Source organism: Gobius niger (assembly GCF_951799975.1).
Source record: "Gobius niger genome assembly, chromosome: 23".
NCBI classification, from domain to species: Eukaryota; Metazoa; Chordata; class Actinopteri; order Gobiiformes; family Gobiidae; genus Gobius; species Gobius niger.
This window is the reverse complement of record NC_136874.1, coordinates 6,622,886-6,649,292: the sequence shown is the minus strand read 5'-3', so window position 1 is coordinate 6,649,292 and position 26,407 is coordinate 6,622,886. Positions and strand designations below refer to the sequence as shown.

The 26,407-nt window shown below is 40.8% G+C and overlaps 1 protein-coding gene across 1 annotated transcript in view; it reads right to left on the bottom strand.

Annotated features, from left to right (window-relative positions):
* The window catches only part of LOC306982070 (transmembrane protein 163a), a 42,845-nt gene that overhangs the window by 10,145 nt on the left and 6,293 nt on the right, over nt 1–26,407 (bottom strand). The window contains exons 3-5 of the mRNA XM_079581850.1: nt 16,504–16,547; nt 16,339–16,430; nt 6,243–6,339 (exon numbers count right to left, since the gene is read on the bottom strand). Coding sequence (XP_079437976.1) covers nt 6,243–6,339; nt 16,339–16,430; nt 16,504–16,547 — 233 coding nt within the window. The remainder of the gene's footprint in view (nt 1–6,242; nt 6,340–16,338; nt 16,431–16,503; nt 16,548–26,407) is intronic.

Here is a 26,407-nt window from a genome sequence, read left to right as displayed (position 1 = left end):
GGGCTGTTAAACCATGTTGTTTCTTTCTGTGTCTCTTTATATTTATTTGGATGAAGTAGTTGTGGAGTAATAGGTGAAAGAATTGTTGTTATTTGTCCAGTATAAGCAAAAATGCAGCACTCGAAGCTAGCGGTTAGCATTAGCATTAAAATAGCTTTATCATTTACTGTTATATGTGCAAAACTGGGCTGTTAAATCACTTTCTTTCTTTCTCAGTCTATTTGTCTTTACTTGAATGAAGTAGTTGTGGAGTAATGTATGGAAAGAGTTGTTATTTGTGCAGTAGAAGTGAAAATGCGCGTCGAAGCTAGCGGTTAGCATTAGCATGAATCTAACAAGCATTCACTGTTATATGTATAAAACTGGGCTGTTAAACCGCTTTGTTTCTTTCTCAGTCTCTTTATCTTTACTTGGATGAAGTAGTTGTTGAAAGAATTGTTCTTGTTTGTCCAGTAGAAGTAAAAATGCAGCACTCGAAGCTAGCGGTTGGCATTAGCATGAAACTAGCCCTCGCATTCACTGTTATATGTACAAAACTGGGCTGTTAAACCATGTTGTTTCTTTCTCAGTCTCTTTATCTTTACTTGGATGAAGTAGTTGTGGAGTAATGTGTGGAAAGAGTTGTTATTTGTGCAGTAGAAGTGAAAAAGCAGCACTCTAAGCTAGCAGTTAGCATTAGCATGAATCTAACTAGCATTCACTGTTATATGTATAAAACTGGGCTGTTAAACCGCTTTGTTTCTTTCTCAGTCTCTTTATCTTTAATTGGATGAAGTAGTTGTGGAAAGAATTGTTCTTATTTGTCCAGTAGAAGTAAAAATGCAGCACTCGAAGCTAGCGGTTAGCATTAGCATGAAACTAGCCCTCGCATTCACTGTTATAGGTACAAAACTGGGCTGTTAAACCATGTTGTTTCTTTCTCAGTCTCTTTATCTTTACTTAGATGAAGTAGTTGTGGAGTAATGTGATGATGCCGTACTGCTGTACACTTGAAGGCAGACTTGTTGTCCAGCTGTCTAATCCTTCTGCATTTGTGGTTAGTGTACTCCAACCAGCTGCTAATTTGCTGACCAAAGACTCCATTTTGAAAATAAAAAAGCCTAGGGGGACTTGTGAGGTTTTGCCACGATCCTTTTTGACGACTTATAAATCCTCTCTAACTGACATTAATTGGCCTCGCAGGACTAGAAACAGTCAAGTGTCAAAAAGAAAAAAAAAGAACTGAACGTCCGCCATATTGGTTTCTCCCCCTCTCTCTCTCTCCCCCCTCTCTCGTCGCTGCATACCTAACTACCTTATTAACATTTCATAGCACAGCGGAAGAGAGAGGCGGCGCGAATAGACCCGAATTTCACCAGCATAGCAGCACGGGATCTGATGCTAAGGCTATTTTTAACCCCGCGCCAGTAAAAGTGCGTTTTTAGACGAGCGAGGCTGTCTCTCTTTCATCCTATCTTAAAAACAAACCCAAAAACAAAAGCCACACGCATCGAGTCTCGCTCCTCGCGCCTGCTGTCTCAGCCTCCTGCTAACATGAAGGAATTGAAAACACAGCCCGGCCCGATAAATCGATAACGCTCTCCAAAACTAATAGAGGGCTGGAGACTTGGAGAGGCAATTTAAGCTGGGGATAGTGAAGCGAAAGGGAAGCCAGCGGGTTACAAGAGCAATTCTGTACTGATGAATGCAATCAAATATAATACTTTTGGAATTGGGGTAGTGGAGAAGCATACATTTAGTCAATATACATCTGAGGCGAGTAGAGCTCAGCATGACCCATAAACAATGTGAACATGAATGATGGTTCTCAATTAGTATTGCGTTGGTGCCCATCATCAATCTGTAATGACTCCACTACCCACAGTATTGCTACACATAATGTCAACCCTCCGCCTTAACCGAGCATATTTAATCCAGTTCGGCTTTACCCAAATCTAAAAGCTTCTTGACTGGAGTTTGCTGCCTGGAAGCCATTGTAATGCCTCATTTGAAAGCTAAGACCTACAAAACTGTTCATCGCGGATCTTTTTCCTCACATTGTTGCTGTGTTGGCGTCACTTTTTTGTTGCATTTTTTTTATTTTTTCACTTTTTTGTAATTTTTTGCTACATTTATGACATTTTTTTGTTGCATTTATGATTTTTTTTGTTGCACTTTTTACATTATTTTGTTGCATTTTTATCATTTTTTGTTGTAGTTTTGCCATTTTTTTGTTGCATTTTTCACACTTTTTTGTTGCATTTTTTACATTTTTTTGTTGCATTTTTTACATTTTTTTGTTGCATTTTTGTCATTTTTTGTTGTAGTTTTGACACTTTTTTGTTGCATTTTTGATATTTTTTTGTTGCATTTTTGATATTTTTTTGTTGCATTTTTTACATTTTTGTTGTTGCATTTTTAACACTTTTTTGTTGCATTTTAACACTTTTTTGTTGAAATCATGATCAAAATAACAAATTTGAACAAACTCAGGAAGGTTTTTATGCTTTTTCAGCCAAGAAATTTGGAAAGAAATGCTCCCGAACAGCCAATTGAGAAACACTGGTCTAAATAATTGTCGAAGCCTGAATAATGCCACCTTCAATGTATATATTCTAAAGAAATGAACTTTTAATTCTATGTAAAGGAGAGTGACCGGTTCTTTGGTCACTCCGTTCCTTAGACGGACTCCAAACCACAGGAATATGAACCGTGGAAGTCCCTGCGAACATCATTGGCATAACTAAATCTCACTTATCCATTGTGCATTGAATTAGTATTTCAAAAGAGGCTGCACCTCGGCTCTAGCCTTGGAACTATTGACATTTTTGAATGAGCAAAAACTCCAGAGAAAAAGTATGAAATCTAACTAATGAATCATGAAAGACAATTCAGTTCATGTGAATTAAAGTACATGATCTTGGCTGAAACCCCTTGAATAACAAAAACTGCTACCGTCAAGGCCTCTAATAACTTTGCAACTACCTCAATTAATAACTACTGCAACCACTGTTTTGATCTATACTTAGAAACTAGCAAAAATAATTGTAGAAACTTCCCACTCCAGTTCATAATCCTAAAATCCACTTCATACTCCTTGACTAAATCTCTGTGTCTTCCGAATCTCGACATCCGTCCTTGCTCGTCTCCCTCGTAATCATTACGACTAAAGAAGCCCCGCCCCTTTTCCACGGGGACGATTATTGCCCGGCAACAGAGTGATAGATCTATTTGAGGAAGTGCGAGCGTTTTGAGTCGTCTTCACACCTGAGATTTGAGACATTCATCATCAACCAGCCAAGCCAATAAGCACAGCTCCCTCCACCGCTCACCGCCAATATCCTCACGCTCAGACGCCTGACGGAGGGGCAAGAGAACGTGTCAGAAAATGATGAAATGTGACTTGATATTAGTGTGATTCCTGCATAGAGCTCTGACACATGAATCAAATTGAATAAAGCAAAATATATGAGTGGATAACGGCATTCTTCAGCCAAATACGGAGTAAATAAAAGTGTCTCTGTTCCTTTCAGTGCATTAATATTGAAAACTCGGGGCAGGGAATTGCTTTTATCTTGAACTTTAGTGTCTATCTCAGCGGAAACTTCTTGGCTCGCCATCACAAATAAGTCATAGCGTTAAAATTGTCAAAACATAGACCAATACGAGTCCAGTGTTATTCCCTCTGCTATAATAAGGACACTGCACCAAGCTCTGGATGTGGTTTGAGCTCTAAAACTGCTGTCCCGAAAGCAGATTCCACTAAATAGTCATGGTCATAAATAGGAATGCTCATTTTAAAAGGCCCACAGGAGTAGAGCAAGGACAAATAACCAAGAATTTTGGTCACATCATGCCCAAATCCTTTCATAAGCACCTTTAAACATTAGTCTCTTTTCCCACAAAGCTGCAGTGCCCTTTCCTCACACCTTGTCCTCTCTTTTTTTTGTCAAAGTTAAACAATTTCGCGATAATGAACTCATCTCCGCATCCCATTTTTACATCAGCGAATTACGTGACCCCGGCACAATCTCCCCCCCCCTGAACAATGAAAAGACAACGGCGTGGAGATCCGGAGCCCTCGTCCCCATTTCGCCTCCGCTGCCGTTCCCGCCGCGAGGATATTTAGCATGTAATTAATTGCGGACCCAAATCACACACTCTTGGTCGGTAATTGTGCAGCCCCGAGACTATGACACCTCCCATCTGTTCAACGCTTCGCTAAAATGCCCGGCCAGCCAACCCACCCACGCTACATAATTCATCAGATCCTGTGCCAGAACAAAAATGACAGGGAAAAAGTCTCAAAAACTGTCAATGTTTTTGTTTGGCAGATCAGATTTCCGCCCGATATTATGAGCGGCTATATTTAAAACCCATCTTGTTCACAGCTTTTTAAAGTGTTCTAATTTTTACTTTTCTTGATGAGATGATGCCTTAAGTAAGTTTTAATGATCTTGCACCAATGTTGAGAAAAGTTGAGAAATGTGTAACTTTTTTGTGTTCTACTGTGAAACGTGGCCTAGGAAGAAGAAGAAGAAGAATGCTGGAATTTGTTTTTAAAAGAATGAAAGGAAAATGAAAGTTGAATCTTGAATCTTTTAGAATCTACCAAGAGAGGTGGATAGAAAAGAACAGAAAAAGTATAGTATTACTTGTGCAGTGATGAATCGTGGTCTTTCTCATCTCCCCCTGGTGTCTCTGGCCAGAAAGCCACAAATGCAACTTCCCTGCCTAAGGGTCAGAGTCACCAATACACACAAATGGAATCACGAAGAAGAAGCTAACAGGCTAATGGGCAAAGCTAACTGCGGGCTAGCGCCACGTAAACAGTGTTTACAGGCAAGTTTGAGTGGAAAAAAATAGTTCCTTTGTGTAATTGAATGTACAATATCCCTCTCTCCCTTTATCTTTTCTGTCAGTGTAGTATTTACTCTCACGGACAATTAATATGTTAAAAAATCGACACCTGCAGTAGCGCTTATGGTCTTACTTAGTACTGCTTTAACATCACTGAAAAATGGAGAAATTAAAAGTATTGAGAAATCTCTCTACCTGCCGTCAGTAGGACTGCAAAAAGTAATTAACTAGACTAGTATAAACATCTCAATTTGAGCATAATAATCCAATTTTTTGTTGTTTTGACTGGTCAAGATGTTGTTGGGCATTTGTCCTAGATTATTTTACTTGTTCTGAGATGTTTCTGACTCATTTCGATACATTTCGTCCTTATTTCAGGTAATTTTCTTTGCCAATGGGGTAAGAAAATTGTTCTTATCTCATTGGCAATTTTACTTTCTTATTTCAAGCGAGATTTACCCTAGAACTGGTCTGAAATGTCCTCAAACAAGCAAAGGAAACTTGGTCCGATCAGGAAAAGTGTCTAAATGAGTGAAAACCACTCAAAACAAGATACATTTCTTCAATTCCAGTCATTTAAGCCAATGCTTGATATTGACTTTTTGCAGTGTGCTCCAAATATATAAGTTTGTAACTCTAATATGAAAGTGCTAAAAGTCCAAAATGACCACTTTCTGCCTCAGAGCGCCAACTACTGTCCTTGATGTCTCGAAATCTGCCTTGATTCAAAAGGAGAACCTTTCCCCAATAGTTCAGGAGATATTTAAGAAAGCCACAATGTAGTTCTAAGGTGGTGGAGCGAAATCCCTTTTTTAGGCTGCTTTTGCGCTTTGTGTACAATATGGTTTCACAGTGACACTAACTAACCCCACTCTTTGTTGGGGGCAATGCATATTAAATACATGGATAGCTAAACCTAGAACTGTAGTGTAGCGATTCTCAAACTTTTCACGGATTGGATTCTAATGGTCCTAAATGTAACTATTCCTACACTAGTTAAAATAAATTAAAAAATAATCATAAAAAATCCTGATGACCCTGCGCACCACCCGAAGAAGCCCAAGTGCCACCAATGGGACACATCCCGCAAACTGAGAACCACTAACTTACAGAATGCTTTTAGCCAGCGATCTTCGGAGTGTTGTGAAGAAAATAAAATGCCAGTTGCAGAGGGGTAAGCGATCCCTCACAATGCGCTCCATCACTCAAAGCGAGCACTTTTAACTCGTCTGTCTATGAACGGCTCTTTGTCTGCACTGGGATTATAAGGTGCACTCCGCCAAAGCTGCTAATATCTGATTATTAGCCCTAAATAAACATATGCAAAGAAAAACCAAGCACACACATCAAGTTAACCACCTTTGTTTTGCTTTGTGATGTTAGTGAAATGCTCGATGCCTTACCACTTCAGGGAGCAGCTTGGTGGCCAGGTCGTGGATGGCCTTACCCATAATGCACAAGGAGGAGAGGATGAAGATCACACCGAGCACACAGCAGGCTCTGGAGAGGAGACAGGAGATAAATAAGAATCTCATGTTTTTAAATTACCCTTTCGAGAATGTACCATGCTCAGGGATGAAACAGAAAGACATGTATACTTCTGATGGTGTCACGAAACCAGGAGTGAACCAGGACTTAATAATGATGATAACAACCACATAAAATACTAAAATATGAAGTACTTTACAGGCAATCCATGGGAAGTGAAAGCAACATCAAAGTCAGCCGATGGTCCTTCTGGCTGAGCAAACTACTTTGTTCAAAGCCTTGTTTTCTTTTAGAGTGAGGCTACCAAACCACACAGTAATAACACCCATAAGCAACACTTTCAATTGCACAATAATACAAGTTTAAAATAATCGTGGTTTGCGGTGCTTACTTAATAATGTTGATAGTATTTGAGTTCCATTTCAGGTCATTTACACTTTTTTATCATTATAGCTTGTAACAGGACAAAAATCAATGAGCAACAAACAACATTTCCGATTCCGACCTCTATCGTGATTCATTTCAATTTTATCACCTATTTATTCATCCATGTTCATTTCTTTGCAGGGTCACACACGGCTGCCTGGGGCCCCCAAGTCAGCAGGGGCTCCCAGAGGGCCAACAGAATTGACAGAAACGACCAAGAGAATAAAGGCCGTCGCGTATTCCCGAAAGGGCCCCATGAGCCAAATTCAGAGGGTTAGTGCTAGATTGCATGCTCCGGAGGGACTGTCTGCTATGAAAACGTGAGATATCATGACACAAATTAAGGTTAGGGCCAGGGAAATGGTTAACCTTAAGGTTAGGATTAGGTTTAGGATTAGGATTATTTGTATTTTTAGACAATCCAACTCCTAGATCTATACAAAATCACAGCAGACCATCCCTCTCGAGCATACAATCTAGCACTAACCAATTCGAAGATCATAATGTATCCAGGTCACTTCCTGATTTATAGACGGTTGTGTCATCTGCAAACAACAGAAAGCCCATCCTCTTTGTTACTTCATAGATATCATTAACAAATTAAATAAATAGTTTTGGCCCGGGTATGGAACCCTGTGGGATTCCACATACCACAGTTTCACGTTTTGAATCTATTTACTGACTAATACTAGGACTGTCACAATATTTACTATATCGACAAATCGTTAAATAAATGAAAGATAAACAATATATTTTTGGGCCCAATATTTATCATCTTAACATTTATTTGCAGTTTTTTCTTTTATTTATAGGCAAAACTTGAATTCATTGCCTTAAAAAAATGTGGTTTTAGAACAAAAATGTATTGTCATTGTTATACTTTTGTCGGCATATTGAGATATTTTTCTTCCTCAATATATCAAGCTTAAAATGTTGTTATCGTGACACATCCAGTGATTATTCTGATGAGTGAGTGAACATCAGGGGCTTACAGTCGAGCCACAGCCCACTCGAAAGGCAGCCACTGATTTTGACCTTCTGTGTTCATGTCTTTGATAGCCTCTTCCTCCCCCTGTGATGGTGCAGTTCCTTTGATGGGATTTTCTGGAGAGCGGTCGTACGAGCCGCCGCGCACCTGTCCCGCTCACCGTCCCCTCGGCAGATGTCCTCTGAACACCTGTTCCCAATTACATCCCTCGGAGGGACGGTAAAACATGGCGCGCGTGTCCGGGGTCGCGCTTCGATACCCGCCTGCGGCCTGTCTGCTGGCAACTGACCAGGTAACGCCACGAAGAGAACGGGTCAGGCTGTGAAGTAATTAAAGCCTTTTCACTTTTCTTTTTCTTAACCCCCACCTGAACCGAGTTTGGCATTACCCAAATCTAAAAGGTTGGAGAATAGAGCGGCTAGATAGCGACAAAAAAAGAATAAAAACCCAACGAAGGAGTGACCAAAAAAAGGATGAAAACTAGCGATGCACCGATATCACTTTTTCTAAAACCGATACGAGTACTTTGATTTAAGTAATTGCCGATACCGAATACAGATACGAGTACAAGGCATTTTCTTCAACATACTTACTTTTTCACTGCAGATTGGTTTGTAATTAGTTAATATACTGATTTATACTTCACTGTACAGATGCCATTTTTTTTAAATTCAATATAAGCATTGTTTGCTTCGGCCTTCTACCTTTTGGACATTATTGTGTTTTTTTTTTTTTTTGTCTGACAACTTGGAACTGGGAATTGCTCAAATAAACTAAACGAAACTAACATTTTCGCTCAATATGGACATGCTGTATCTCTTTAATTTGGATTTTCTGAGGACATTTTAGTCGATGGGTTAGTTTTTTCAGATGAATAAACCCCTGGGCATAAAGCGGCGTAAGAATCACCAAAACTGTTAGCTGCGAGTTAGCGGCTAGTTTAGCATCATTAGCAACATTAGCCTGTATCTTGTAAACACTGCAGACTCCAGAACTAACAACATTTAGCTCTGGTTTAATCCAGCACAGACTCTGATTTAGGGAGTGTCGTCTGTAACAAAGTCAGCTCTATGTGGAATGTTGTATTTCCACTAAAGAAGTCTCCAGTTTGTTGTTGTTTGTTGTACGAGTGATGGCCGCACATCGGTTTCTGGTATCGGGACCTCATTAATGAGTGGTATAGGTATCGGTGCATCCCTAATGAAAACCCAACAAAAGAGGTACAAAAAAGTGGTGAAAACATGGCAAAACAATCATCCAAAAAGCAATTTAAAAAACGTCAAATACACACACACAAAAACGACGAAAACGCGACAAAAAAGAGATGAAAACATGTTCAAAAAACGCTTAAAAAATGTGACAACAAATGGGCGATCAGTTTTGTGGGTCTTAGCTTTCAATTGTGGCTTATAGTCTGAAGCTCCACTCGAGAAGCTTTTAGATTTGGGTACAGCCGAACTGAAGGGGCAGGGGGTAAGAGGTTAACTTCATATATTTTCGATGAGTGTATTTTATAACGACGTACACAAACTATGCCGTCTTCTGAAACTGTAAATATTACCAAACAACTGCCTGGAGCCTCCCTCTCCCCGTAATCCAGTACCAGCCTGATCCTCTGACTCCTGCGTCCGGGGAATTGGACCGGATGAGGTAACCACGGCAACACAGCAGCACTCTCCAGGAAGTCAGCAGCAGGACACACGCCCATATAAGGAGGGGGGGGCTAACGCTGTACCAGCTGCGACCTCCTCCACCTCCTCCTCCTTATGTGTTAGCGCTACGGCTAAAACCGGCGCCGTGTTATGATATAGTTATGGTGTTATTGCAGAGTAAACTGTTTGGATGTTCAGCGCCGTCTCTATGTCTCACCTTTGTGGAAATGGTGATGCCAAACACGCAGCTATAGGTCCCAGGGTGGTTTTAACTTTCCACAGATGATCTTCTTCAGTATCACAAAGAATATGTCAGAAATGTGGACCCTCTTTTCATCAACTGTGGCGCAAGATTTGATTTAAACACACGTCTATCAAAGCGTAAAAAGTAGTCCCATTCTAATTTTGGATGATTTCAATTAAAAGGTGTGCCTTTGCCTTTTAGCAACTATGTCTTAGATATTATCTCAGTGTTCTCTGGCTGATATCATTTAAAAATATATCAAAAAGAGCTATTCTTTTGAACAGATCCCAAAGACAAGAAAAAAATAGGTTTCTGGTACCAGTTTTCAGGACCAGTTTTTTTCCCAATAAATTAAAATATTTTTTACCTGTACCCTGCCCTAATCATGACCGATAGTTAAATCCAGGCAGCGACTTTTGTTTGGTCCGGCAGATACAGACGTTATAGAAGGGGGTGTGGCCTCGTCGAAGGGGGGAAAACGATGCTAACATGTAGCATCATGTTAGCATTCTCTGTTTTCTATGTATTTATGGGCTGTTGAACCACTTTGCTCCTCTCCATGTCTTTATTTATCTTTATATAGTAGAAAACTATATTCATAATTAAGCAATAAAGTTTTTGAATAAGAGTAAGTTGTTGTTTTCCCCCATTGACTGCTTCCAATGTGACCATATATGGGCGATTTCAGAGATGCTGTCTGTATCTATACAGACGGCACGTTTGGAAATGCCCATATATGATCATGTTTGAAGCAGTCAGAGGGGGAAAACAAAGAAGAGAAAAAACAGAACTTTCACCCATTTCTCCACCATTACTTAAACAAATGTTGAATTATGAATATATTTTTCTACTTAACAAAGAGACATGGAGAGGAGTAAAGTGATTCAACAGCCCATAAATACTTAAAAAAGGGACATTGCTAACCAGGAAGCTAGCGAAACTAACATTAGCTTCATGCTATGCTAGCTAACGAGTTTTTCGCTTCTAAAAGAACATCCATATGGACCCGCTTTTGGCTTGACTTTATTGGTGTGTGATAAACATGCTGATATCGTATAATAATTTTTACCTCGGTTTACGTCTTGCTGTTAATTTCTAATCCCAAAGTAAAGCAATAAAAACGAGGAAAAATAGGTCACGTTTAAAGCAAATCTTAAGCTCTGTTGAAATCTACCTCACAGACACTTCACTTCCAGCCCAGACCTTTGCAGTGCCGCCCTACTTTCAAAAATAGGGACCAACGCTCACGCTGCAAGCCGAAAAAACACGAGAAAAAAATAAATAAACATCTTTCACAGCGGTTGTCGTCCTCCCAAACTCCCCAGGTCATCCAAGAAGACTTTGTGAGCTCTGTTACCGTGGCAACACACAGCCACCGCCACAGAGGCAAATTAATTTTTATTACGAGAACAAACCAAAAAATCGATCACCTTTTTGGCTGTACTACTCGTGAGCTTTTTACCAGTCGTCCGAAGGTCTACTGGCTGCTGGGTAAACAAAACTAAAGGAGCGGAGAGCGAGGAGGAGGAGGAGGAGGAGGAAGTGTGTCCCGTTGCTATGGAGACGAGCGTGTTATGCCGTCGGCCGCGTGTCGAGTGCCTGCCCGCTTGCGTTTGGGTTGCCTGGTAGAGGAGGAAAGACTCTCTATAGGAGGCAGCGCGTGTGTACGTTGTGTACCTGTGTGTGTGAGGTGGAAAAAATAACAAGTTTAACATTTGAGAGAAAGGACGAGTTGTGTTTTAACAATGGTCTTTTTTTTTTTCGTACCACAAATCATATCTTAAAGGGATATTTTTAGGATTTTTGACATAGGGCCTCATTTCCTAGTTATCCAGAGTGTTGTTGATTTCTGAAGATATATATATTATTTTTTATTCATGCAGTCCTTATATTTGAAGAGCTTAGTGGTGCTAGGCTAGTGCATGTCTATGGTAACTAGTAGCCTGCATTAAAAACCTCTTCAAAATCAAGGGGTTGTCCTCCAAACGTTGCCATATCTGATTTGTAGAAAGCTCCTTTGTGAATTCCACGTGTAGTAATGCAAACAAACTACTATAGATCCGGTAAGCTAGCAGATCACTCCGCCGCTGCGTAGCTACAACCAGGAAGCTGATGCTGCTCAAATATAAGTTATTTTAAATGCAAAATGGTTGTATTTCAAAAATTATTCAGTCAACTCAGACATTTATATGGGTAGTCTGGTGTTATAAGTGATTTGCCTTAGGTGCAGACTGTTTTTAATGCAGGCTACTAGTTACCATAGACATGCACTAGCCTAGCACTAGCCTAGCACCACTAAACTGTTAAATATAAGGACTGCGTGAATTAAAAATATATATATATCTCCAGAAATCAACAACACTCTGGACTTTGAGCTGTCACTGGGCATGAAAAGTGCTATAAAAAATAAACCTAAAGTGATAGCTTGTAAGGAGGTGCCGGACCAGAGAGCCAGCTTTTCTCCTGATTGGACCAGACAGGAAGGCTCAATCATTGGTCAAAGCGACGGCCCAGGGATTCTGATCAGTTGTTGAAATCGGCAAAAGGAGGGACTTTATTATTATCATTACTTAGGTTATGTCAAATTTCAGACCCAGGTGGTCAATTATACACAATCTATTACATTTGTAAAACTCACAGACTATCACTTTTTTGTGCCTCACCCTGCTGAATACAGAATATTACCTTGATCATGGCAGCCTAAAACAGTGAATCTCCACAAATCAGAGTTAATTGACAAAATGGGAGATTGTACAGAACCGTCACACCGGGTGCAGTGAATCCCTAAGTGGTTTCCCGAAGTTTGCCCACTGTGTCTAATGGAGCTCGCAGAGAGAAGGAGGCGGTTGCGATAATGTGAAGATTACTTTCAAATCAACGCTAACGAGAGCGAGGGAGCGCCCTGGCATTTCTGAGGAGACGATTAGCATGTCGTAAACACAGCAAGCTAACTCCCCGGGGATCGTGAGTTTAATTGCTGCGGTATATGATACGTCTGCTTATAACTATCAACAAACAAACCACCTACGCAAAGTTCAGGACAGCAAAAGCAAGAAGAGTAGGATTGTAGAAAGTTAATGAAAGCTACGCTGCCACTTTTGAATAAATAAATAACCAAGTCATATTGTATCCTATAACATTAGTTAGGTTGTGTTTACTGAGTGTGGTTAATGCTACAGCTAACACCCAGATGTTTGTTTTTTTTATTCATGCAGTCCGTATATTTGAAGAGTTTAGTGGCGCTAGGCTAGTGCTAGGCTAGTGCATGTCTATGGTAACTAGTAGCCTGCATTAAAAACAGTCTGACCCAGCACAGTGCACCTGAGGCAAATCACATATAACACCAGACTACCCATATAAATGTCTGTGTTGACTGAATAATTTTTGAAATATAACCATTTTGCATTTAAAATAACTTATTTGAGCAGCATCAGCTTCCTGGTTCCTGCGGCCGCATTACTACACGTTGAATTCACAACGGAGCTTTCTACAAATCAAATATGGCAACGTTTGGAGGACGACCCCATGATTTTGAAGAGGTTTTGAATGCGGGCTACTATTTACCACAGACATGCGCTAGTCTAGCATTAGCCTAGCGCCACTAAAATATAAGGACTGCATGAATGAAAATATATATCTCCAGAAATCAACAAAACTCTGGATAACTAGGGAATGAAGCCCTATGTCAAGAATCCTGAAATATCCCTTTAACCTTAACCTAATGCTTAGTGTATATATAACATATCCCTGGCCCTAAGTTTTCCTAGCAGACTGTCTCTCCTGAGCAAACTATCTAGCACTAATCATCTCGAAAAGATTTAATCACGTGACATGGATTGACGAATTAGGAGCACTTTACAACAGCGTAAACAAACTAATTATCCACCTCCAATTATTTATCCACCCTTGTCTTATTGTGACCTACGGCTGCAAAACTAATCAAATCGAAGTGGCTAATTTTATGATTGCAATAACCAAACCGAAAAGACTGCATACTGTATCATGTAGTTTGTGACTTTTACTTTCTCAGGTCATGTCATGCCTTCTCTCCAAATATGAACGCTTCCGGATGTGTATAAAAAGCGCACCGTGACCCGAATCCTCATTATACTTCATTACAATCCAATCAAAATCGAATATAAAAAAATGCGACGAGATATTACCCCAAAGTCATTCAGCGACAGCGTCAATAATTGAGCGCGCCCTTCTGTCGGAGCGTCGCTAAACTTGTGTGTGTTTTCGGCCCGTTCTCTGGAGGACGAGCGTCTCTGTTCTGACGTTTCCACCACAATTAGCAGCGACTCGGCGGCGACGGGGACACGTTCCTCCTGCCAAATCCGCACGCTTGTTTGTTTGAGGAAGGAAAGGAGGGCACAGATGTCTAGGTTTACAACGATTTCAAAGTGCCGTCAACGCGGACGTGTGATAAAGTCTAAAAATTATTATTCAGCACGATGTGGGCTTAATGGAATTTGCCAGTGCGTTCTCATCATGTCAGCGCTTATGGCTTCAATAGGCCGGTGTGTTATGCATTATTTAGAGCAGAAAAACGCACTGTAACGTCAGCAGCTAAATATAGTCCTTGTTAGTAATGCACTGTACCTTTTAGCTGTGATTGTGGCTGTAGAATCTTTTGGTGTCCCTTATTTGTTCTTAACTCATCACAGTATAGATCAGATTGTGAAAGAGTGGCCACATATTCCACAGTTTAACCTTGTTGAGGATCTTTGTGATATGTGGATTAAAGCAGGAGTCCTAACTCGTGTAGGTGCAGTCTCCTGTACTGAAAGCAGAACTAAGTAACTCATGCCCCTAGAGGCCTTAAGTGCCACTGCAGGTGTCGTAGCATGTTGTGTTTTTTCACTCATTAATTGTCCGTGAGAGTAAATACTGCGCTGACAGAAAAGACAAAGGGAGAGAGGGATATTGTACATCCAATTACACAATGGAGATACTTTTTTTCCACTCAAACTTGGCTGTAAATACTGTTTATGTGGTGCTAGCCCATAGTTAACTTTGCCCGTTAGCCTGTTAGCCTGTTAGCCTGTTAGCGTCTTCTTCGTGATTCTATTAGTGTGTATTGGTGGCTCTGGTCCTGTGGCAATGGTGGTTTTCTGGCCAGAGACACCAGGAGAGACCCCCAATCATCCCATTGACACTTGTGTTACCCCCAAAGGGATTACGGAAAGGATTTATTAAGGTAAACAAGTTACTTAGTTCTTCTTTAAAGGAGCATTGCGCAATTTTTTATGTAAAAAAAACAAAACATATTAGGCTATATGTGCGTAATATACCTTTTTGTGACCCAATGGCTGTCTAAGTGGTCAGCATGGCGCCTTTACTTTCGATTACGGTGGCCTCTACAACAATCCAGGATCAATTGTTTTGAAGGTTTCTGGTGGGAGGGCCCGTCAGCAGTGAAAAGCGTCAGGAGGGGCCACTGTGATGGAAAGTAAAGGTGCCATGCTAATCACTCATACAGCCGCTAAGTAAGTAACTTGTTTACCTTAATAAATCCTTTTCGTGGTCCCTCTGGGGGTAATACAAGTGTTAATGGGACGATAGGGGGGTCTTTCATCTCCCCCGGTGTCTCTGGCCAGAAAACCACAATACCAACTTTCCTGCCTCTGGGTCGGAGGCGCAATGCACACTAATAGAATCACGAAGAAGAAGCTAGCAGGCTAACGGGCAAAGCTAACTGCGGGCTAGCACCACTTAAACAGTATTTACAGCCAATTTTGAGTGAAAAAAAGTATCTACATTGTGTAATTGGATGAACAATATCCCTCTCTCCCTTTGTCTTTTCTGTCAGCGCAGTATTCACTCTCACGGACAAGGAGTAAAAAATTCAAGCACATTGACTGAATTCTTGATTAGCTTTCAAATGAATAATGTTATGTTCACATATTTAAACTAGTGCTTGTGTTCTCATCTGTGGCCAAGTTCAATGTCTTTTTTTTAAAACCACTTTTAAAGCACATCCTGGGGAATGGGATTAGAATCCAACCCTCTCATAACATTCATTCTTTCATTGGTGATTTCCAAATAACAGTCTGTTGAGATTGTTTCCAGGCTGAGAACAGTTCTTTTTCCAAGTGCATATGACAACGCACCCTTTGCTTCTACTGTAATTAAGTATTTTTTCTCTTATAATTGTATGTAGCTTTGAATTGTGTGTGAATTAAGCTCTACAATGAAACTTGCCTTGCCCTTGCTTTACCCAGCAGACATTATTTTGGTGCCTTTCAAAAGAAAAATCCCTTTCCTTTCTAATCATGTCCCTGTCTGTGCTCCTCTCTTTCAGCCCACTTCCTGGCAGCGTTTGTCCCATTCAGAGGCTCTATAAAGGCGCTCCTGACCCGGTCCACCCGCGCACACTGCCCTTTCTCTCTCCAGGTACAGATAAGACTGATCCACTGTCTGCAGAAGCTCCCACGGGGGCCACTGCAGACACACTTCACACACAAGGGCCTCCCACAGACACAGTGCAAGTCCGGACTGAGTGAAATTCACAGAGAGCCGGGGTTTCCGACTTGTTTCTTTTTCGTGAGCGTTGAGTATATTTGGTTTGAACACCTCTACCTCCTTTCACAGCTTGAAAATTGGTAAAATCATTCACTCTGGATTCAAGACATGCCTGGTGCTCCTGGTTCGTGAAAATCCTTTTTAACCAAATATAAAGTGCAGTAGACTTTACTCACATGTATTCACGGTGGGCCGAGTGGACCGCCGCCGCGTTGCTGTACCGCCACAGGACTATGACAGAGGATAGCACGTCCAAGATGGCGTCGAACTGCAACAAAACGTGTGTTATGACGTCGAAATGTCTTCACAAAGAAACAAGGAATGAAGGAAAAAGCACTTACAGCGAATCCAAAAGCTGACGCACTGTGCCGCATTATGGAGACAGCTGAAAGAAAGACAGAAAAGGTGATTAGCCTCGAGTTTTCTGGAAAAAAAACTTCACTGTATTTGCCATGTACAGTGTCTTATTAACAAAAGTTGATAGATTAAACGTCTTAATTTATAGCCTTTTGGCATTTTGCTGAAGCAAATGCTGCACCTCGAAAGGTCGCGTGTGCTTGTAACTTCTCCCTCACCCAGGTAGATCGATTCCCCCATAGGAAAGGTTGCATAGCATTAAAAAGTTTTTGTGACAAAACTAAATCCGCCAGAGGATTATGAACGCGGTCCTTAAAGCTGTCTCCAGTGGGTCTTATTATGAGAGGGTGATCGATATGGGTTTCTTTAAGGTCGGTTACGATTTCGGGGGATTTTTCCAAATGTCTGGTCTGTAATCCTGTGTGTGATGCTTCTGAAGTGTGACAGTGTTGAACTGTGACAGCAGGGGGGGCTTTAATGGGGGCAGAGGGTTGATTTATTCAGGACATTCATGTATAGTAGATGCTTCAGACAGAGCTCGTTTTAAAGACAAAATTCAGCAGATTCCAAAGCAACAAAGTCTCTATCTCTCATGGATCCAAATATGACAATACAGTGCCTTTATGTTTACAACTATAAACATAAAGATTTATTTAGAATTTTTTACTGAACGTTCACACACAAGTAACAGACAGCTGTGAAGTGAAAGCAAAATTATATTCTGTTATTTTTCAAAAAATAGAAAAGTGAAAAGTGGGGCGTGCATAAGTATTCATACAGCATTTTTCTGAGTGCATTAAATCGCCTTTATAACATTCCTAGTGACTGCAGAATGTTCACACCTTGGCCTAACCATTAAATAGAGGTCACCTCTGCGTAATCTACTCTCGGTATAATTATAGCTATGGTCGGAGTGTATTGGTCACTAAACAACATCATGAAGGCCAAGGAGCACCAGAGAGGTCCATATTAATGTGTTAGAATGGCTCAGTCATAGTCCTGACCTAAATCCTGTTGGAAGTCTATGGAAAGACCTGAAAACTGCCGTTCACAAACGCTCTCCTTCTAATTTGACAGAGCTTGAGTTGTTTTGTAAAGAGGAATGGGCTACAATGTCAGTCTCTACATGTGCAAATCTTGTAGAATCAGACCCCAAAAGACTTGCTGCTGTTATTGCAGGAAAAGGGGGTTCCACAAAGTATTCATCCATGCTGTATGAATACTTGCACGCCCCACTTTTCGGTTTTCTATTTTTTGAAAAATTACAATTACAATACAACTCATGTATCATTTTGGTTTCACTTCACACTTGTCTGTTACTTGTGTGTGAATTTTCAGTAAAAAAAAAAATTGAAATAAAATCTTTATGTTTATGGTTATAACCTATAACTATACCGTTTTATACCGATCATTGATGACATCATGCATATTAATGAGGTAGCAGTGTTCCACAGTTTTCACAGACAATAGAGGCCAATAATGATCAAGAATACAGTCAGAACAGTAGGGGGCAGCACTACAATTTTAAGCCTGTTAAGACTGTCACACATGATGAATAATATGTAGTATGTAAGAAAACAGGTTAATAATCGCATGTTTCTTAAAAAATTGCAGCAAATAGGTTATTTTTGTGCAATATATCGATCATCGCAGTATCGGTGTATCAAGAGATTGGTCTGAAAACATAAAATACAATCACTTTTCGAGGTGTACAAACTTTTAATCATGATGTTTCACAGTTTCTCTGAGGCCTAGGAAGTTGTGGGAGGACTTACTTTAAAGCAAAAAAACGGGAAGTCCTTATCCCTTTCTGTTCTGGTGATATTTGCGAATATTTTCAGAAATACCCAAACATTGGCCTGATATATAGCTGTCGACCTCTACTTATTACGTAGAAAACCTACTATCCCTGTAGTTTCGATCTCTTCAAACATATTCTGAAGCTTGCATTTAGGTACAGCATTTTCTACAGCATATCTTTATTTGAATTGGGACAGTGCACATTAATCAACATGTGTTTTGTTTTACATGTAAACGTGCTGGAGTTAGCCATGTTAGCTAATTTTCATCCGTCCATGAGATTAATGTATGTTTAGCAGCTCATATTTCAAGCTGCTCTCCATCGAGCATGCTCCTACAACTGCCAACTGAATCTTGCTTTTGAAAGACAGGTTCATAATCTGCAATTGCAATTCGATATTTCTACAATCGCTGGGCCCTGGTTAGACGTTTGTAATCCCTTTCTGTTTGCCTCCAAAGCTGCAGCTCTCGCGGGCTGCTCCCGGTCTGCAGTGGTCAGTATCAAAACATCCTTACGCATTGCTTTACATATCGCATAAAGCAGCCTCCCCGGTCTTTCATCTCGCTCCCTCCAGACTTTGCTCAGACCACACCCAGATATCTGAATCCCAGCTTTCAGTTTTCCTAATTGCACGCCGCGATATGGTAACGAGGATGTAAATGAATGTTTCGGAATACGGCGTCACGGGATTGGATCCAAACAACAAGCTTTGGAACAGAGATGGCGATTAATTAGCAGCGATGATTGATGGCCTGGCCTCTTTTACACGTTTGCTTTGCGAGATGAAAGGGGTGGATCGGACGCCGGGCGATGATCCGATTGTGCAAGTGCAAACAAAAAATTGCGCATAGTGGTTGAAGGCAGGGCGCACAAAAGGCAGCCGGAGATACGTGGAAAGATACAGCAAGGAATCCTCTCCCCTCTTCGCGAGTTTATTTTTAGCACAGACGCACACAAGGGGCCAACCAACTCGCCGCGCATGCTGATCCTCAACAATGTGTGGTGCCGCTGCTTGTGTCTTCCATCGGTCTCTTTTTTACCCACAATTCTGTGCGGCATGGAAAGAGGAGCATCTACCTTTACTACAATGCGTCAGGAGGTAACCGCAATGGGCTGCATGGGAAAAATGAACTCCCCAGGGCGCTTAAGTGCGGAAATGGAAAGAGAAGTAGCTGATGCTCGCGAGGATGGAGACAGGGCTGAGCCAGGTCCAAACAAGGTCTAAACAAGGTCTAAAACAAGACGAAACCAGGTCCAAACAAGGTCCAAACAAGATCCAAACAAGGTCCAAACAAGGTCCAAACAAGGTCTAAACAAGGTCTAAAACAAGACAAAACCAGGTCCAAACAAAGTCCAAACAAGGTCTAAACAAGGTCTAAACCAGGTCTAAAACAAGACAAAACCAGGCCCAAACAAAGTCCAAACAAGGTCTAAACAAGGTCTAAACCAGGTCTAAAACAAGACGAAACCAGGTCCAAACAAGGTCTAAAACAAGATGAAACTAGGTCCAAACAAGGTCTAAAACAAGACGAAACCAGGTCTAGACAAGGCCTAAAACAGGACGAAACCAGGTCTAAACAAGGTCTAAAACAAGACAAAACAAGGTCTAAACAAGGTCTAAAACAAGACAAAAAAAGGTCTAAACAAGGTCTACAACAAGACAAAACCAGGTCCAAACCAGGTCTAAAACAAGACGAAACCAGGTCCAAACCAGGTCTAAAACAAGGCGAAACCAGGTCCAAACCAGGTTTAAAACAAGACGAAACCAGGTCTAGACAAGGCCTAAAACAGGATGAAACCAGGTCCAAACAAGGCCTAAAACAGGATGAAACCAGGTCCAAACAAGGCCTAAAACAGGATGAAACCAGGTCCAAACAAGGTCTAAAACAGGATGAAACCAGGTCTAAACAAGGCCTAAAACAAGACCAAAAAAGGTCTAAACAAGGTCTAAAACGAGACGAAACCAGGTCTAAACAAGGTCTAAAACAAGACGAAACAAGGTCTAAACAAGGTCTAAACAAGACAAAACCAGGTCCAAACAAGGTCTAAAACAAGACTAAACAAGGTCTAAAACAAGACGAAACCAAGTCCAAACAAGGTCTAAAACAGGACGAAATCGGGTCCAAACAAGGTCTAAAAAAGGACCAAACTAGGGCTAAAACAGGTGGAAACTTGGTCCAAACTCGGTCTAAAACCGAACAAAACCGTGTCCATCTAAGATCTAAAACAAGACTAAAGGTACAAATGTAGTATAAAGAATAATAGGCTAAAGAACTACAGTATAGGAGGAACCACGAGGTACAAATAGGTCAAAACTAGTTTTAAACAGAACAAAACCAGGTCTAAACTTGGACTAAATCATATAATAACTAAGGACTGTTTCTTCACCCACAATCCCTTGCAGTCTCCATATCCTATACTCCGCCGCCGCTACCATAGATCTTCCTTAGTATGTAATCACGACTGGCTGCTTGGAGCTCCAGGCATCAACTCCCCAGTCATTTAGCGCTGCCACGGAAAGGAGAAACAAATACTTGCCTCTGCAAAGTTAGAAATGCTCTTTGAATGCAAAATGAGGTCATATTTATTTATAATGGCGAGGAGTACAAGGCTAAGAACAACAAGGCGGCGCTAAAAATCTTTTTGCGCGGTGGAAAAGGGACCGAATGCGAACAGCCTTTAAGTGCCTCCTCCCTGATAATTGCAGACTGCGAACGGATTGACGAAATGTAATGAAGACTTATGGATCGCTTGGAGCCAAAATGGCCGCCGTGGTGACTCTCAAGCATCCCGGTTTCCCACAACTGAAGAAATTGACACGAGTTTCTGCTATGTATTAAAGAAAAGGTCTTTGCGGACACAATTAAAAACCCTTTATAGAGCAAGTGACTATTTTTGGTAATTTCCACTTTACATATGGCCTCCCTGCTGCACATAAGTAAGGTGAAGAAGCATATAGTCCTCACTCAGCCAATCAGAAGAGATCACCTGACATCACAGATCCCACCTCTGTGGAATTTGACCAATCAGCAAAGACCTGTCGCTCAACTTCCTGTTTTCTCTGATATCTGAAGTTCATGGTACATTTCTGAACATAGCTTGAAAACTAACCATGGTGAGTTGATGAAACTCACATTTTATTGCTGAATAATTGGACTACGTGATGATATTTGTGTTGGTTTTGGAGGACGTAGTGAAATAAGTGAAATTACAGCATGAAAAAGGCAGGCACCATATTTGATCATATACGCCCTGTTCACATAAACCTAAAGTCAATTAGCAAAGTTTATTGACTATGGACTATGTTTTTATGTTGCCAAAGGATATTTTTCGTTGATTTTTCGGCATATGAAGCACAATCACATTACAAAAGCTCTTGCGTATGACAGTATGATCATGAATATCACAAAACATCTCCTGAATACCAACACCCTGAATGTATTTTTTTTTTAACTGCACTATCCTGCACAGCATCTTTCATCTCTGTCTATAAATCCCCAAGTGAAGGTAGCTCTCTGCTCATTGTTCTTTTCTGTTGCACTTTTGACAGCATGTAATCCAAGATGGCGGCCGCTGGAATCGCCCGGGTCGCTCGTCAAACGATATCACGCGGCCCGAGTCCCTGCTGATGGATTAGACTGTAAACAAGCGGTGACAGTTGTTAAAATGACGGAATGCCACGAGTCTGAAGCGAGACATCTCTACTTCGGCAGCAGCGAAGACGAGAACTGAATTTTGAAGAAGAATTTCAACATTAAAGAGCATTTCTCCTAAGCGTGGCTGTTTAAAAGTAAGTGGAAATACTTGTGATGTTACCAAGACAATATACTGCATCTAGGAATACTAAAATCTTTCCATTCTTTTATAGGGCAGAGTTTTTGTACCGCCCATCAGCTCACACAGCATCCCAAACTGGGTCTCCGCAATTGTACGCAACTATCTCCCCCCCCCTCCCTCCTCTCCTACAGTAGCTCCTTCATTAGGGACACGGAACGGCAGCGATTGCACGGGGCCCGGCGGCGGATAATTGGCTCCCATGGAAGCGAGGCTAGGTGTCAGAGGGGGGAGAGGATCCGAGCCGAGACACAATCACCTGACAAGACGAGAAAGAAGATAAAGCGCTAGACAAAAAGTGCCGCTTTTGCTGGCAGTACTTCATGCATATCAGAGGAATCTTGTTACCGGTGACAGACTTGAAGTATCCGTCTCAGTCTTCGCATAAATCACCTCCACAGGCAATTTATTTTCTACCTTGTGCGGTTGGATTTGATAACAGGATGGTATTGTAAAGTTTGCATGTTTTCCCCCATGTCTGTGTGGGTTTTCCTCTAGGTTCCCCAAACATCCAGAGAAACATACTGAAGCTTTTCACCAGTTCTACCAAATCAATTTATGATCATGATTTCCTCCAACAATACAATCCATCTCTTTTGTGAACTGGGTGGATTTCGCCTCTTTGGACCCAAGCCTGACATGACAAAGTTGGCACACACTTCAGTCCGTTCATATTTTTACCCGAGAGCCAGTTGGGACTTTGGGGAACTGGAGGGGAGCATTGGCAGAAGACACAGTCCCTGCCCATTGTCCCGGTGGATTTGGGAAGCTCAGGAGGACGTAAGAACTTTGTACTTTTGATATAAAGCTGTCAAGGATGTAGCATTCAGCCCCCGGCAACAGAAAATGGAGCTTCCTTTTCAAAACATTGCTGTCAAATCATTGTCTATACTATCAAGCAAAGAAGTTGCTGTCGGTTAGAATAGCTATCAAACTTGTATTTCAGGCTATAGCGGAAAAAAAAGGTGAACAATACATTATCATTTTCTTATTTGGCTTAACAGTAGCTATTGTATTTTGCTGTTGTTGGACTATTTTTCCTTTTAAAGGGATATTTCAGGATTTTTGACATAGGGCCTCATTTCCTAGTTATGCAGAGTGTTGCTGATTTCTGGAGATATTTTTTTTGTAATTCATGCAGTTCTTATATTTGAAGAGCTAGGCTAGGCTAGTGCTAGGCTAGCGCATTTCTATGGTATCAGCTAGCCTGCATTAAAAACAGTCTGAGCTGCTCCACAGTGCACCTGAGGCTTATCACTTATAACACCAGACTAACCATATAAATGTCTGTCGATAGAATAATTTGAACCATTTTACATTTAAAATAACTTATATTTGAGCAGCATCAGCTTCCTGGTTGTATAAGCTACACAGCGGCGGAGTGATCTGCTAGAAAATAGTCCCTCAAAATGCGATCATTCATGTGATGCAAGGTCAGTTATATTCCAAACATTATTCTATCGACACAGACATTTATATCCTTAGTCTAGTGTTTTAAGTGTGAGTGGGTCAGACTGTTTTTAATGCAGGCTAGCTTAGCATTAGCCTAGCACCACGAAACTCTTATATATAAATATAAGAACTGCATGAATTACAAAAAAAATATCTCCAGAAATCAGCAACATTCTGGATAAGTAGGAAATGAGGCCATATGTTAAAAATCCTGAAATATCCCTTTAAGAAGACTGAACATTTCTACGTCCAGATTGACAACTTTACTCTTCAAAATGGCGGCCGTGATTCCTTTCACTGAATCCCGTTTGCGCCCGCTCAAGGTACTGTTTGTTAAACCAAATATATGCATCCGCAACACAATCTCGGGCTGGCCTCTAAACAAGTTTTATTTTTGTTTTCCCAGTTTCCGTCAGTGCAGAGGAGGAGGCAGCTGCTGCGTTTGTGCCCTGAATGCAGAATGAGACGGAGCTTCGATGCAGCAGTCTCTTCGGGGGATAGAACTACACGGGCAAAAAACTACACAGTAAGTGAAAGTCCGAGATGAAACGGCAGATTCCTCTTAACGTCCCAGGATGTGGTCCCGGGACTCGTGGTGGTACAAGGGCAGTACTTGGTTTGGTTCTTGCTTAAGTCTCAGTTTCGACAAAGGTTATACATTCTTATTTTGTCACAACTGACTCAAAACTGGCTAAATCTAGTTCTGTTTTAGTCTTTGCTTTAACTTAAATGAGCTTTACCGGGAGTGGGTACGTCTCTAGCTCGTCTCCATGGAGATATGACTAGATTTAATTTTGAGGTTTTCATCCAAATCCCATTGATTGAATCCCCATTGATTACCCACTGCAGTAATAGCATTTTCTGTGTCGAGCTGGTCATTAGGAGCATGTTTTGTATTGACGGCAATAGTCTAGTCCAAAATGTTACGCAGTGTGCCTTAAAGATTCCTTTATTTTGTTATTACTTGGTTGCACATTCACCTTCTTCTTTGATTGCACATTTTTTCATTCACTGTGTCCTGTTGTAAGAAGTGAATTTCTCCATTGTTGGATAAAGTCTTATCTTACCTAATATTTTAGAAGCCTTTGGCCTGGACTTAAATCGGATCCTAGTTTAGCCCTAGTTTGCTGAAATGTTTGGTATTGCTTTATATTAAGGTGTGGTCTTTAAGTATTAATAAGTTTTTAATAGAGAAGCACCAATCCAGCTTTTTTGCTTCCGATACCAAAACCAATACTAGGGGCTTAAGACTTTCTTAAAAGTCTCTTTCTCTGAGTGGAAAAGTGAATGGTCTTATTTACATTGTGAGATCAATAAAGTATTTTCTTGTCTTGACGTTACAGATCAGTTATCAATTATATCTATTAATAATGGAAAAAACATTTAACAAGGATCACATGAAGTCATTTTCTCATTACAACTCATGCAATACAAATATCTTATATCAGTTATTCTTTAACAGCATTTCATAAACTAAATGAGGTGTGTGTGGATCGGGAAGTCTGGGCATCTCTGCTGAGACTGCTGCCCCCACGACCCAGCCAGGGATATAGCGGAAGAAAATGGATGGATGGATGGAAATACAAACACTTGGCTCCATGGGCTGATTTTACTTAAGGTATTTCTATCATAGTTTCTGACTCAGCCTTGATTAGTTGCCGTTAGCATTAGCATGTTCCTGCTAAAGACACGTATGCGGAGGTTTAAACTCAGCGATCAGATTCCCCTTCAAAATGACACAGAGCATGCCTATATTCACTTAGATTTAGCTGGTGAAAGTTGTGTTTTTAATGCAGTGAGAGCCAAAATTGGTATCGGTTTAGTATCGGATATTTGAAGCCGATTTTTTTCCAGTATCGCCTCCATTATTCGATACCAGTATTGGATCGGTGCATCCCTAGTTATTAATAAGCATTAGTAATCTTCTTAAGGTTAGGGTAAAGGTTAGCTTTAGCGTAGGCTATGAATTAGCATAATGATTCATGGCTTATTAGCATGTTAATAGATAATAGCAGCTTATTTATATCATGCAAGCATATTATTCATGGGCTATTATTTATTAATGCTTATTAATACTTAACGAGCACAAAGCGTTCTTTCTATGCTAACACAGTGACCTATACAGTAAGCTAGCATACTGTTCTTTCAATGTATTTGTCGAAACATCTTGAGAAATTCGTGGTGAAACTTATTTTATCTTGAAGGTTGAATCCCCTCCACTCTGTGACCTTTAGAGTGTGCGTGCGTCTGTGTGTTAGCTTAGCACCGAAATTCGTTGTAGCTGCTTTAATGAACAAAGAGAAGCCCAATTAGCTGTGTGAATGGTTGTTAGCTGTCAGCGCTAATGCTACACCCACAGATGGCAACGTTACTCACTGCTGCAGACGAGCGCACACACAGTCCCAGCATCACAGAGCTGAGTTTACAGTAATACCCGATAGAACACTTATTTTGTTATGCCTTTTTGGATGTGTTTCCCCCTCGTCTGTCGGCTAAGCAGTAAAAGTACTATTTACAGAAAGAATGTCCAATTAAGTCAAATATGAAGCGCTAACCAGTGCATTCAAGTCATTCTCTATGAGCTAACAAAATAAACTTATACATTTAAGCCTCTCTTTTTAGCTTGGTTTGGGGAGCAATTTGTCCATTTTGTCCCTGGTTTTAGTCCATCTACACCAGTGTCTATCCAAAGTAGTCAGTATAAGGAAGTCATAAACGCCTAATGGCATAATGTTGCTTTCTGGCCAAGCTTCCCTTATCTGTATTCAAACACTTGGCACAAAAGCGAAGACCACTGTCAG